This window comes from Magnolia sinica, chromosome 13 (genome assembly GCF_029962835.1).
Source record: "Magnolia sinica isolate HGM2019 chromosome 13, MsV1, whole genome shotgun sequence".
Taxonomy (NCBI): domain Eukaryota; kingdom Viridiplantae; phylum Streptophyta; class Magnoliopsida; order Magnoliales; family Magnoliaceae; genus Magnolia; species Magnolia sinica.
The window spans coordinates 48,452,048-48,464,181 of record NC_080585.1 but is presented as its reverse complement, the minus strand read 5'-3'; the positions used below and the strand labels follow the sequence as shown (position 1 = coordinate 48,464,181).

Below are 12,134 nucleotides of genomic sequence, written 5' to 3'. Positions count from 1 at the left end.
AAACCATCGAACTTCTTGTACCACTGCCACAGGGCCTGCTTCAGGCCATATAGACTCTTCTTCAGTCTACACACCTTGTTTTCCTTTCCTGGTGTCACGTATCCTGTCGGCTGATGCATGTATATTTCTTCTTCAAGGTCCCCATGAAGAAATATTGTCTTAACATCTAGCTGCTCTAGATGTAAGTCCTCTGTGGCCACTATACTCAAGACCATGCGAATCGTAGACATTTTCACTATTGGTGAAAATATTTCAATGAAGTCGATACCTGCCTTTTGTTGGAACCCTTTCGCAACCAATCTGGCCTTGTACCATTTCGAACCATCGTACTCCTCCAGTCTGTAAACCCACTTGTTATGAAGAGCTTTATTTCCCTTAGGTAAAGTGACTAGCTCCCACATACAATTAGACTCAAGAGAGTCCATCTCATCATCCATAGTCTGCTCTCACTTAACCTGTGTATCTAACTGTAATACCTCTTCAAAACACTCTAGTTCACCATTATCTGTCAGCAGTAAATAATGTAAGGAGGGTGAATATCAGACCTGAGGTCTCCTCTCTTGAGTAGACCTCCTCACAACCGCTATCTACGGCTCTACCTCATTATGCTCCTGTGCATGCTCATCCTGTGGCATTATAACACCCGTGTCTAGTAACTCTTCTAATTTTACGAATTCTTTCTTATCGGCCTTATCTCTGTTTTGTTGCACACTGTCCTTATGCATCACTTTTTCATTTAAGACTACGTATTTGCTTCTGATGATTTTTCGGTTCTCTGTATCCTAAAAACGGTAACCAAAATCATGCTGCCCGTAGCATATAAACGTCCACTTCCTAGACTTCGCATGTAGCTTGTTTCTGTGTTTTGCATCAATGTTAACATATGAAGTGCAACCGAACACTTTGAGATGTGCAAGTGATGCAGGATATGAAAATTAAATATGATATGCGAGATTTCAGGCTTAAGATCACGTTAATTCAAAAACAATTACACAAATTCTATATCCCACATGAAAGTCCAAACATTCAATTAAGGGGAATCTATGCGAGTCCAGGCCTACACATGATAGAGCTAGAAATTATGAACCAAACGATACTTAAAGATAAGAAATAATCATCCACACATGCGTAGTAATCAATCCTTAATCCAAAGGATTCACCAATTTCAAATCAAGGAACCCTAAGGTAAGAAAATGGGCATAAAATTAGAGATTTGAGTAATTTAAGGTTAGGTTTAGGGATTTTGGGTGAAAGCAGAGTGAAAGAGAGGAGAGACACGAACCAAAGAAGTACTGCACGCATGGACAACAACAATGGCCTAGACACACGTGAGTGTGATCTCGGCCACACATGTGTGGGACCCGCTATTAAGAAAAAGGTTACCTTGGCCCTAGTCGGCTAGGGATGAATTCCAAAACCCCCAAATCTCAGTTCGATCCGATGTACGGTTTGTGCGTGGTGATCTGCCGAAGTTTCAGCCCTCCTGTAGGGCCAGATTCTGGAAATTTGTTGTAAAGAGAAAAACGGCTGCAATAGAAGATGGATTTGAAGCATAGATGATTGTAGGAGAATAGAAATATGGATGGAAAAAGGTGAAAAGTATGGATGATAGAAGATAGGGAGTAGTAAGGATAACGATGGATGGGGGCGAATCGGGATAGATGTGGTTTCGCACCTCAGTAGTTAACCCTTCGATGAAGGGAGGGCTTCGCACCCAATTAGGTTTCACAACTCAATGAGTAGGCAAACGTAGAATTTTTATTAATCTTTAATTAATCAAAAGAACTACAAGGGGTGCCTATTTATAAGGAAAACCATATACCCCAAAACTTGCGCCATGTGCGCAATCTATTACTTAGCGATGAAGTAAACTAAAATAAAAATCAATTAAAGAAATCTAAAGCATTCACGATATTCTAAATAACATAAATAAACAAAACCTAAAATATGAAATCAATCTGACTAGTGAGTCATGATCATGAGATCCCATGATGGGCTTTTCTTAGCTATCGGGCCCACTCTCTTGAACCAAAACTTCATCTTTTAACTAGGAGGCCCTCCCTGGACGTTGTCATCGATCCAGATCGACGGTGGGGCCCTCCTTTTGGCGTACGTGCATGGGGGGGCGACGTGAGTGCACGTGTGCGCGTGATGTCCCCATCAGCAAGGTTCACTTCTTTCCCAGTCCACGTTTCTTCTGGTAGCCCACCATCCAATAGTGCTGAGGGACTTCTATTTATAAGATATGTGGTAGTATTCATAGCATCTGCCCAAAATGTCTTAGGTAACCCTGTATGTAACCTCATGCTCCTAGCACGCTAAAGAATGGTCCTGTTAATGCGCTCAGCCACACCATTCTGCTATGGTGTCCCTGGATTCGTTTTCTGATGTTTGATTCCATTTGTTGTACAATACTTCTCAAACCTCTTATCACAGTACTCTCCCATATTATCTGATCTGAGATATTTTACTGTTTTACATGTCTCATTTTCTACCATTACTTTCCACTTCTTAAATACATCAAATACATCAAATTTATACTTTAAGAAATAAACCCACAGTTTTCTACTAGCATCATCAATAAAAAAAAAGAAAATAACGTAAGCCACCAAGATATGGTATGTATGCCGATCCCTACACATCAGTGTGTACAAGCTCCAACAGATGTGTCTTTGGAGTGCGTCCTGTTTTCTTAAAACTTATCCTCTTCTACTTGCCATATATGCAGTCTTCGCAGAATTTCAAGTCAATAGACTTCAGCCCTGGTAGCTTCCCTTTTGATAATAGCACTTTCATCCTTTTTCTCACTCATATGTCCTAACCTCTAATGTCATAACTGCTCATTCACTCTAGTTGATGCGATTGTGAGTGAACTATATGATCCTGAAGTCACGTACAAAGTACCTTCCTTCTTACCTCAAGATATCACTAAGGCACCTTTTATGATCTTTCAGGAATTACTAGTGAATGTCGTCATATATCCGATACCGGTCAACTGCCCCACTGAGATCAAATTCTGTTTTAAATTCGGTACATGTCTAACATCCTTCAATTTCAAAACTATTCCGTCTTTTTGACTTATATGAACGTCTCCCTTTCTAACAATACTGCACGGCTCATCATCACCCAGGTAAACTCTCCCGAAGTCACCTGACACATAATCACGCAGAACTTCCTTACACGAAGTGGTATGAAACGAAGCACCCAAGTCTATGACTCAAGACTCATTCATCGCATTAAGAGACAAGATCAACGCCTCTGTGTCACTCTCCTCAGATAGATTTACTGAATCATTCCCGCCTTGAGAGCTTCCTTCTTGTTTCTTAAGCGCCCTGCAATCACATTTCATGTGCCCCTTATTCTCGCAATGCCAACGCCCGTCTTTGTCTTTCGATCCCTTGGACTTCTTCCTCGACTTAAAACGTTCGCGTTTATTGCCTCATTTGTTCAGCGATCTTCCTCTTCCTTCAACGTTTAGAGCATTCCCTGAATCCCCTGAAACTCTCGATGTCTTTCTTCTAGATTCTTCGCTGAGAATTAGATCGGTCACATCATCGAATTTCAATTTTTTCGACCCTGAAGAATTGCTCACGGCAATCACCAAACCATCCCAACTGTCTAGCAAACTGGACAAGATCAATAATGCTCTGACCTCGTCCTCAAAAGTGATGCCAACGGATTTCAATTGGCTCGTGACTATATTGAACTCGTTTAGATGTTTAGCCACACTCTCACCATGTGACATCTTCATGTTGAATAGCGGTTTCATAAGATGAACTTTGTTGGACGCTGAGGGTTTCTCATACATCGTAGCTAGAGTTTGCATTAATTCTTTTGTTGTCTTCACCTTGGATATATTGAAGGCGACTCTCGTAGACAAAGAGAGTCGGATCGTTCCTAAAGCCTTCCGATCCAATAAAGACTATTCATCATCTGTCATCTTTTTTGGTTTCTTCTCTTTTCCTCCTAGAGGAATATAGAGGTCCTTCTAATACAGATAATCCTCCATCTGCATCTTCCAGAAGGCAAACTTTGAACCATCAAACTTCTCAATTCTAGTCTTTCCTTCTTCCATCATCGCTCCCACTTGAACTAAACCAAAAGCTCTGATACCAGTTGTTACGCAGCACACCAACAACGCAAGTGAACCGAAATCCAATCTCCAGTTTTACCCACAAACGATAAACAAGAAGAAATATAATATAGAAGTAGAATAAAAGCATACCAACAAACCACAAGATAGAATATACGTAAAAAAAAAAAAAAAAAACCCAACAATGGTAAAAAACTACGGGTGCAAAGTTCCAATATGAAGAAAACGAAGTTACAAGCAATACACTAACCTTCTCAATGCTCCCATGCACGGAGATAGCCCATTTCTCTTTGGATGTATATAAAAAAAACTCTTTGCATACATCTTAGAATACCCTAGAATAGCCCTAAGAACCCCTATTTATAGTTTAGACAACTTCTCTTCCGCACTCTTGCGAAACCACCTCAAATTTACGCAGTCCACACTAAATCCGAACTAAAATCTGCGTAGCCTCAACTAGTTGAGTAAGGGCCTCGACTGGTCGAGCGGCCCACTCGACCGGTTGCGCACCGCGGAATTCCAAAACATTAGCTCGTTGGACTTTGAGTCGAGCAGCCCACTCGACTGGTCAAGCAGCGCGCCGAAAGGCCTCCATTTTTCAACGGACGTAATTTGGTGTGCTAGCTCCACACCTCAATAGAAGCAACACATGCTCCCTTGTAGCATGTTTCGTGCGGGTAACACACAAAGAGAAATGAGTGCAGGCTACTCGCAAGATGGAATTGAAAGGATTAAAAATTTTGCCCTCGAGAAAGCTCACTGCTGCAGGGGTAAAATTGGTCAAATGCTAGCTTTGGGTAAATCTAAGCCATTTAAAGGCTTTTTGTAAGTGAAATATTTTGGTCAAATGCTCCTGGCTTGATGTAAATTGTCTTCCCGTGCTTTTGCAATATTCAAAGCTCTCCACCCCCACAAAAACAGATTGTGAGGGTAAAATTGTCCCCCGCATTTCATGTTATATGAACTATAGATTTTCACAATATTCGTCACTATATAACTATGGACTGTCATGAAACAGAAATCAGACAAATGGAGAAATGGTAAATATTGAACCCACAGGAAAATAAGGACTTTTTTTAAATTGAAAATGTTGGTATCTTTAAGACCTTGGTCATCAGGCATTACAAGTATGCTAATATGCAAGTATATACAGGCCTGGCTTATGATTTGGTGATCTAGATGGTTAGTAGGATGGGACCTGCCATGGATGGCGGAGCCCCAAAATCTCCCAAATTGGAAGTATCTTTGAACTTTGATCTAAGGCCTACAAATAGATGGCTAGTATCTTCTGGTGTGAAAGCCTTTCAAGGCCCTGATAATAAACAGTTCTGGTCCTCGAAACAGATGTGCATCAGGACACTTTGTGTTATGATGTTGTTAAGAACCTAACCAATATGCCGAAAGTCCTAAGACTGATGGCCATGATGTCAAGCTAAGCTCTTTAAGCCATTGGGATCGTAACATTTCACCATGCTCTACAGCTTGACGTTTGCAGCGGCCCACTCCGTGGTTGCACTCGCTCTCACCTCTTTTCTTGGTAGCCATTTTCAAGGATGGCGGCTGCACTATAGTTTTTCTAGAAAGCTCATTCCACTTGGTGGTTGCACTCTACTTTTTTCAGGTAGCCCATTTCAATTGGCAGCTTTGCTTTAGTTGTCCTGGTAGCCTTTCCCACGATGTCGCAGCTTTCACTCTGGTCCAGATTGTCCTTTCCATTGGTCATTCTTTTTGTAGCTCGAACACATGATGTGGTGTTGACTTTAATAATAAAAATGATAGAATTTGGTTAAAAGTTATTTTTATCTACTAACTTATATAATTATGTACCTAGTAAAGAAAAAGTAATTATCCTTCTTGCTTTTCAATCAAACAAGATATTACAAATTTATGTAGAACTTTTATCTAATAACTCTTATAACATAACTTGGACATTAGGCATTGTAACATATATATCATGCTCTGACAATTCCCAAGGGATGTTTGGATAGAGAAACCAAAATGAGGACATGAGATCCCTACAAAATAGAAAGCTGCGAAACCCTTTGAAGTGCAATTTTTCATAGAAAGTTAAAAGGTTAATGGTCGATTAACGAGAGGCATCTTTTGTGACTTTTGAACATTCTCAAACAACACCTCACTTCATAATTTTCGATATGGTTTTGTCCGGATTAATCAACCCTGGGTAGGTTAGTTTTCCAATGAGAAATCTTAATACTGATTTTCACATTCTCATGCAAACAAGTATGATTTTTATTTACAAAATCAAAGCCATCTCAATACAATTTAGTACAGGAAATCTCATTGGTGATGTTACAGTCTGACCATCAAGAACAAAAGGCAGGGGCATATGGTTTCCCACAGATACGGTCCATTACAATAACAAAAGCCATGATCAATTCACAATCGTAGCCTGGTTGAACAACCAGGCTAAATACATCGTCGCTAAGCAAAACTGTGGTGTTTACTTTCTTCCTAGATATTTCAGCAGCCAGCTCCCCGGTGGCACTCCTGATCTTGCAATGCCGCTTCCTAAAGCAGCCGTCCATTGTAAAATCTGGTATTGGGACATGGTTCTTGGGGCCACTCAAGAAAACTTCAGCTTCATCGCTGTTCTGGAGTATCGATCGCCTTCTCATTGAGAAAACGGGCATCACAGGCCTAGTTTTCAAGCAATTGTCGCCTCTAAAGCCGTTCCATCGGTGGGTCATGCTCAAAATCTGCATGAACATTAATCAATTAATAGAGGAATTACTTACAAATTAATGTTTGATCATGGTGTTTGTTTATATATATAGTCCTATGAAGAAGCTTTTTAAACCGATTATCAGAAGAAATGTTTTTGATATATATATATATATATATATCAAAAACATTTCTAACATCGTGGCCCACCTAAGGATTAGACAAGCCAGATTTTCAGGGTGAGAACATCCACATGGCTGACCCACCTGATGGATGGGTTGGAAATTATATGGTGGTAGTGGACTGGGCCAGGGCATGGCTGATCTCTTAAACTCAGTCCAGGGCTCCACCCATTCCATTCCTAACTGGACAAGGACCTGCTCCTTGGGCTGATCCTCAGTTCAAAAGTCCATCAAACTGGGCCCACACCAGATATGTTTATCAATTGGACCTCACCCGCACATAGCTTAAAAAAGAAAGGTGACGAACCAGCCCAAACTCCACAATGCACGGTCCACAAACCATATATTGTGCAGACGAGGCATGCTTGTAATCATCCAGGCCATTCATTAGGTGGGCCCCATGTGGGTAGTATAGCATGTGTAATTTTAACCAGAAAGAACATCTGTAGGTGAGAGATATGAACTCTGCTCAAACTCACCTGAGGCCTGAGAGTCAATAGAGCCCGCCCAGTTCCATCCATGAGAACAAGCCCCCCTGACATGTACCGATTCTTCCTCGAGTAGTTGTCGACTCGGTACACCAACCTCCCCTTGCCGTCGAAAACCGAGAACCCGTCGGTCCCCTGGAATGCCATGCTAGACTTCTTCCAGACCGTTAGTAAAGTCGGGCCGTCTGTCGAGCTGGGCCGTTTGGTGGGCCATCCAGACTCTGTGGGATATATCCTAGACATATGTTTCCTACTAAAACTCTTCACTCAGAAAAAGAAGATGGAAATGAAGGAGGAGAAGAAACAGCAGGAGAAGGATAGATGGTTGCCCTTTTGAGTTGAATTGCTTATAAGATGAAGGGTAGGGATAGAGGTGTGGTTTTATGGGCAACATGTGGGTGTATGTAAGGACGTGGAAAGAGAGACCCTTCTCTCTAATCTTTTATTTGTTTTGGGATTATTTAAATATTTACACGAGTGATTAATGCGAAGTTACGTAGGTTTTCTACTTTATTCCACCACCCATGTCCTGTTTTTCAATTTATATTGTTTTCTTATAATAATAATAATAATAAAAGATTCCGTACTATTTTTATAGATATATAAGACCCCTAGGTTCCAAAAAATGGGCCATGCCTATTGGATGGTCCAAGGATAAGTTTACTATGTCGATACATATGCTGACACGTGGCATCTAATGCATGCTCAGCGAGTCGACTTAAAACTCAGCCGAGTCAACTCGAATTGAATGCATTTTGAGCAGAATCACCATGAAACTAGAATGTTCCAATGACTCCGGCTAACTTGGTGTCACTTGTTGAGTTAACTCGACAACCCACACAACTCAGCCCAACTCAGGATTACTCGAACCGAGTCATTCTTTTATAAAAGTGCAGGTATTGAAGCCAAGAGTTCCCAGTGCCTTTTCTTATACATAGAGGGAGAAGAATGCTGCTGCGCACGAGTTCTCATACGGTTTTTTGTGAAAACTTTTTGAGAACTCATTTCCGATAACATGAGCTTAAAATCTGAATTGTCCACATGATGAAGCATCTTATCAAACTTGCCCAACTTTTACCCTAATCCAAAACTTTGGTCGGCCATAATGAAAGAGATAGGCAAATCAAGGGAGGAATCTATTTCATTTTTATATAGCCCATCAAAGCTTTGGATCAAGGTAAAAGTTTGGCATTTAAGATTTCATAGGATGCTGCGTAAGGTAAAATGGTTCGAATTTTGGATTCATGTTTCTGAAATTAAATTCTCAAAAAGTTCTCATGAGAATTTACTCATACGTGTGTCTGTGTATATATATAGGGAGACGGTACTATAAGGTCTATGTGGGCTGCACTGTGATGTATGTCAAACATCAACACTGTGTATTTGATGAGTCCCCTTTAGATTATAGGATATCTCCAAAATTAGCTATATATGGAATTCAGGTTAAAATCATGTGAAGGCATGACTAAAATATAAAAAAGCATTTAGTCGGGCTCACCTGAGTTTAGATGCGGATGAAACTTAGTCTGACCCCTCATCCAAGTGGGACACACACAATGGATGAGTTGAATTTGTGAACCAATCTCAGTAGGCCCAATAAATGATTATGAATGTTTTAATGAGAGGTTAACCCTCTCAACTGTTGTATGCGGTGTGGCCCACCCAAGTCATAAATTGACTTGATTTTTAAGCCAGTGGCCCACCATCGAATGGGGTAGATGTTCGACAAACATCATGGAGGGGCCCACACAACTGGACCTCATGGGAACTTCCCACGAGGTGTGTGTGTGTGTATATATATATATATATATATATATATATATATAGGGAAAAGGTTCTATGCTCGGAGCTCATGGGAACTTCCCATGAGGTCGAGTTGTGTGGGCACCACTATGATGTATGTCGAACATCAACACCGTACATTCGATAGGTCCCCTTTAAATTATGGGATATCTCACAAATCAGTCATATACCGAACTCAGGTGGGCCATACCATCTAAAATCATGTGAAGACATGCCTAAAACATATAAAAGCACTTGGTGGGGCCCACCTGAAATTTGGATGCATCTGAAACTTGGTTTGACCCCTCATCCAAGTGGGACACACATAATGGATGGGCTGGATTTGTGTACCACAATTCGGTAGGCCCAACAAATGATTATGAATGTTTTAATGGAGGGAAACCCCTCTCAACTTTTGTATGTGGTGTGGCCCACACAAGTCATGGATTGCCTTGATTTTTAAACCCTAGGCCCACCATGGAATGGTGCATCTGACTGATGGGGCAGATGTTCGACATGCACCACAGTGGGGCCCACACAACTTGACCTCATGGGAAGTTCCCATGACCTCGACCGCATAGAACCTTTTCCCATATATATGTGTGTGTGTGTGGGCGCGCGTTTGTGAGAGAGATGCTCACCTGTACACTTGCATTTACACACGTGTCATGTGTGTCTAATTTGAACAGTCCATGTGATGCGGAATCCCATGAAACCCCACTGGGCAAATTTTGACCCTGATCTAAAATTATAGTGGGCCATAGCAGAGAAAAATGCAAATCAAGAGAGGAAACTGTTTTCATTTTTTATGGTCCACCAAAGCTTTGGATCAAAGTAAAAATTGGGCCTGAGGGGTTTCATGAGGTGTTGCTTCATGTGGACCGTTCAGATTTTAGAGTCACATCACGTGCGATAAGTTTTCCAAAAAGTCGGCACAAGGTGCGAACTAAGCATTAGGATATATATATATACACACACACACACTATTGAAAATATTTATAAATAATATTTTAATCATAAAATTTCGAATCATAGTCAAGTAAAAACTCGTCCTGGTCTTTTAAGTCCACCCAGCCTTGTTATACATCGAATCCTCAGGTAAGACTCACATGAGTCGACTCAGAAGCACCCTGAGCTGATACCCCGAGTCACCCTGACTCAGTCGGGTCCCAACTTCTTTTTTTTTGGTTAGTTTGTTAGTACACCCGGCCGGGTTCCAAACTTCACTCACGGCAAAACGAGTCTGCCCAAGTCGCCGAGTCTTTAACCATGCATGTGTTTACCACAGTCCAAAACCGTCTATAAACAATGGGCCCATTGTGGAAGGAGAACGTAGCAAAAATTATCGGTTGGACAGTGTATCACAATCCAACCCATCCATTTGTTGGCCACCAATCAGATGTGTACAATGATAGTTTAACGTGATTTTTTTGTTACGAGCAATCTGCCATGGGGCCCTAATGTTTGGACCGTTTGGATTGGCACACGTGTGGCACATGTACAGTGGTTGTGTTTGTGCGTGTAGATGGTCATACTGTTCTAGCGTGCCAAAGTTTTTTTTTTTCCTGATTGTTGATCACCTCTTATTACTAGGGCTGTACACGAACCGAGTTAGCTTGGTTTGACTTGGTTTGAAATTGAGTTTGAGCCAAAATTGAACTCGGATCGAACTAAGTCACCACTCAACTCGTATCGAACCCCAACTTGAATTGAACTCAGATCGAACTAATTCGGTGACTCGGTTACTTTGATATTGATGTTACTCACCAAGTATTTGATAAAATGACTCAATAAAGTGTCGGCTGGTGGCAAGGAAGGTATATATGAATATGAAATAAATATCAAATTTTCTTGATTTTGGCCTGCAAGGTGTTTGATGAAATACCTATAAAATCGTTGCTGCTATTTTACATACAATGAGAATTCAAAGGTACGGTCCACGTGTTTGTGAAAATGTTGTACGGCCAAACTCGGCTTGATCTTGGCTCGAACTGGCCTGAGCTGCTGACCAAACCGAGCTAAGCCGAGTTCGAGCTGGGGTCAGCTAGTGGCGAAGCTGACTCAAGTTGTGCCAAGCTTGACTTGGTTCGACTCGTGTACACCTCTATGAGTTATTACAATTAGGGGTGTACATCGAGTCAAACTGAGTCGAGTTGGCCTCAACTCAACTCAGCTCAGCCACTAGCTGACCTCAGCTCGAACTCGGCTCAGCTCAATCCTCGAGCCTAACTGGCTAGCTCAGCTCGATTTGATCAACAGCTCGGGCCAGTTCAAGCCAAGATCGAGCTGAGTTCGCCGTTGCAACATTTCCATAAACACTTGGACTGCACCTTCAAAATCCCACTATTTGTGAAACAGAAGCAATAGTTTTACAGGTATTTTATCAAACACCTTCTAAGCAACATAAAAACCAAGAAAAAAAAAAAAAGAATATTTGTTTCATGTACATACTTGCACACTGGAATGAGAGGCTACTAGTGCTCCATTGACAAAGTCCGGTTTCCTCAATTTCCTTTTGAGAGGATTCGGCCGCAGCTACAACAAAAGCATGCTTTGAATCTTGCTTCAGAGGACAGATTCGATGCGGGAGAAGGTGACAGAAGTGAAGGATTTGAGATCGTGTTTGGATCGACATGTTCTTATCCAGATATCGTTCAGTTGAATGATCTCTGGTGCAAATGAGAAGCAAGGTTTGAGGACTAAGTCATTTCATCAAACACTTGGTGAGCAACATCAATAGCAAAGTAACCGAGTCACTAAATTGGTTCGATCCGAGTTCGATCCGAGCTAGATTTGATCCAAGTCGAGTCGAGCTAAGGCTAGCTTGAACTCGGCTCGAACTCATTTTCGAGCTAAAAAAATCAGCTCGACTGGGCTCAAACTCAGCTTTGAATTGAGTCTAATCAA

General features: G+C 41.3%; 1 protein-coding gene across 1 annotated transcript; it reads right to left on the bottom strand.

Moving 5' to 3' along the window:
- Window positions 1–5,010: 5,010 nt before the first annotated feature.
- On the bottom strand, window positions 5,011–7,797 carry LOC131224365 (protein LURP-one-related 5-like). The gene is made up of 2 exons (XM_058219869.1): window positions 7,437–7,797; window positions 5,011–6,810 (listed from the first exon to the last, which is right to left on the bottom strand). Exons 1-2 carry the CDS (start codon window positions 7,686–7,688, stop codon window positions 6,418–6,420), a joined length of 645 nt encoding a protein of 214 aa, XP_058075852.1. The 5' UTR covers window positions 7,689–7,797; the 3' UTR covers window positions 5,011–6,417.
- Window positions 7,798–12,134: the final 4,337 nt, after the last annotated feature.

Excerpts from the sequence above, each read along its gene's own strand:
- LOC131224365 (XM_058219869.1), bottom strand. The coding sequence starts at position 7,688 with ATGTCTAGGATATATCCCACAGAGTCTGGATGGCCCACCAAACGGCCC. Across the intron at positions 6,811-7,436 it reads TATTGACTCTCAGGCCTCAG|ATTTTGAGCATGACCCACCG; the intron begins GTGAGTTTGAGC and ends ATGTTCATGCAG.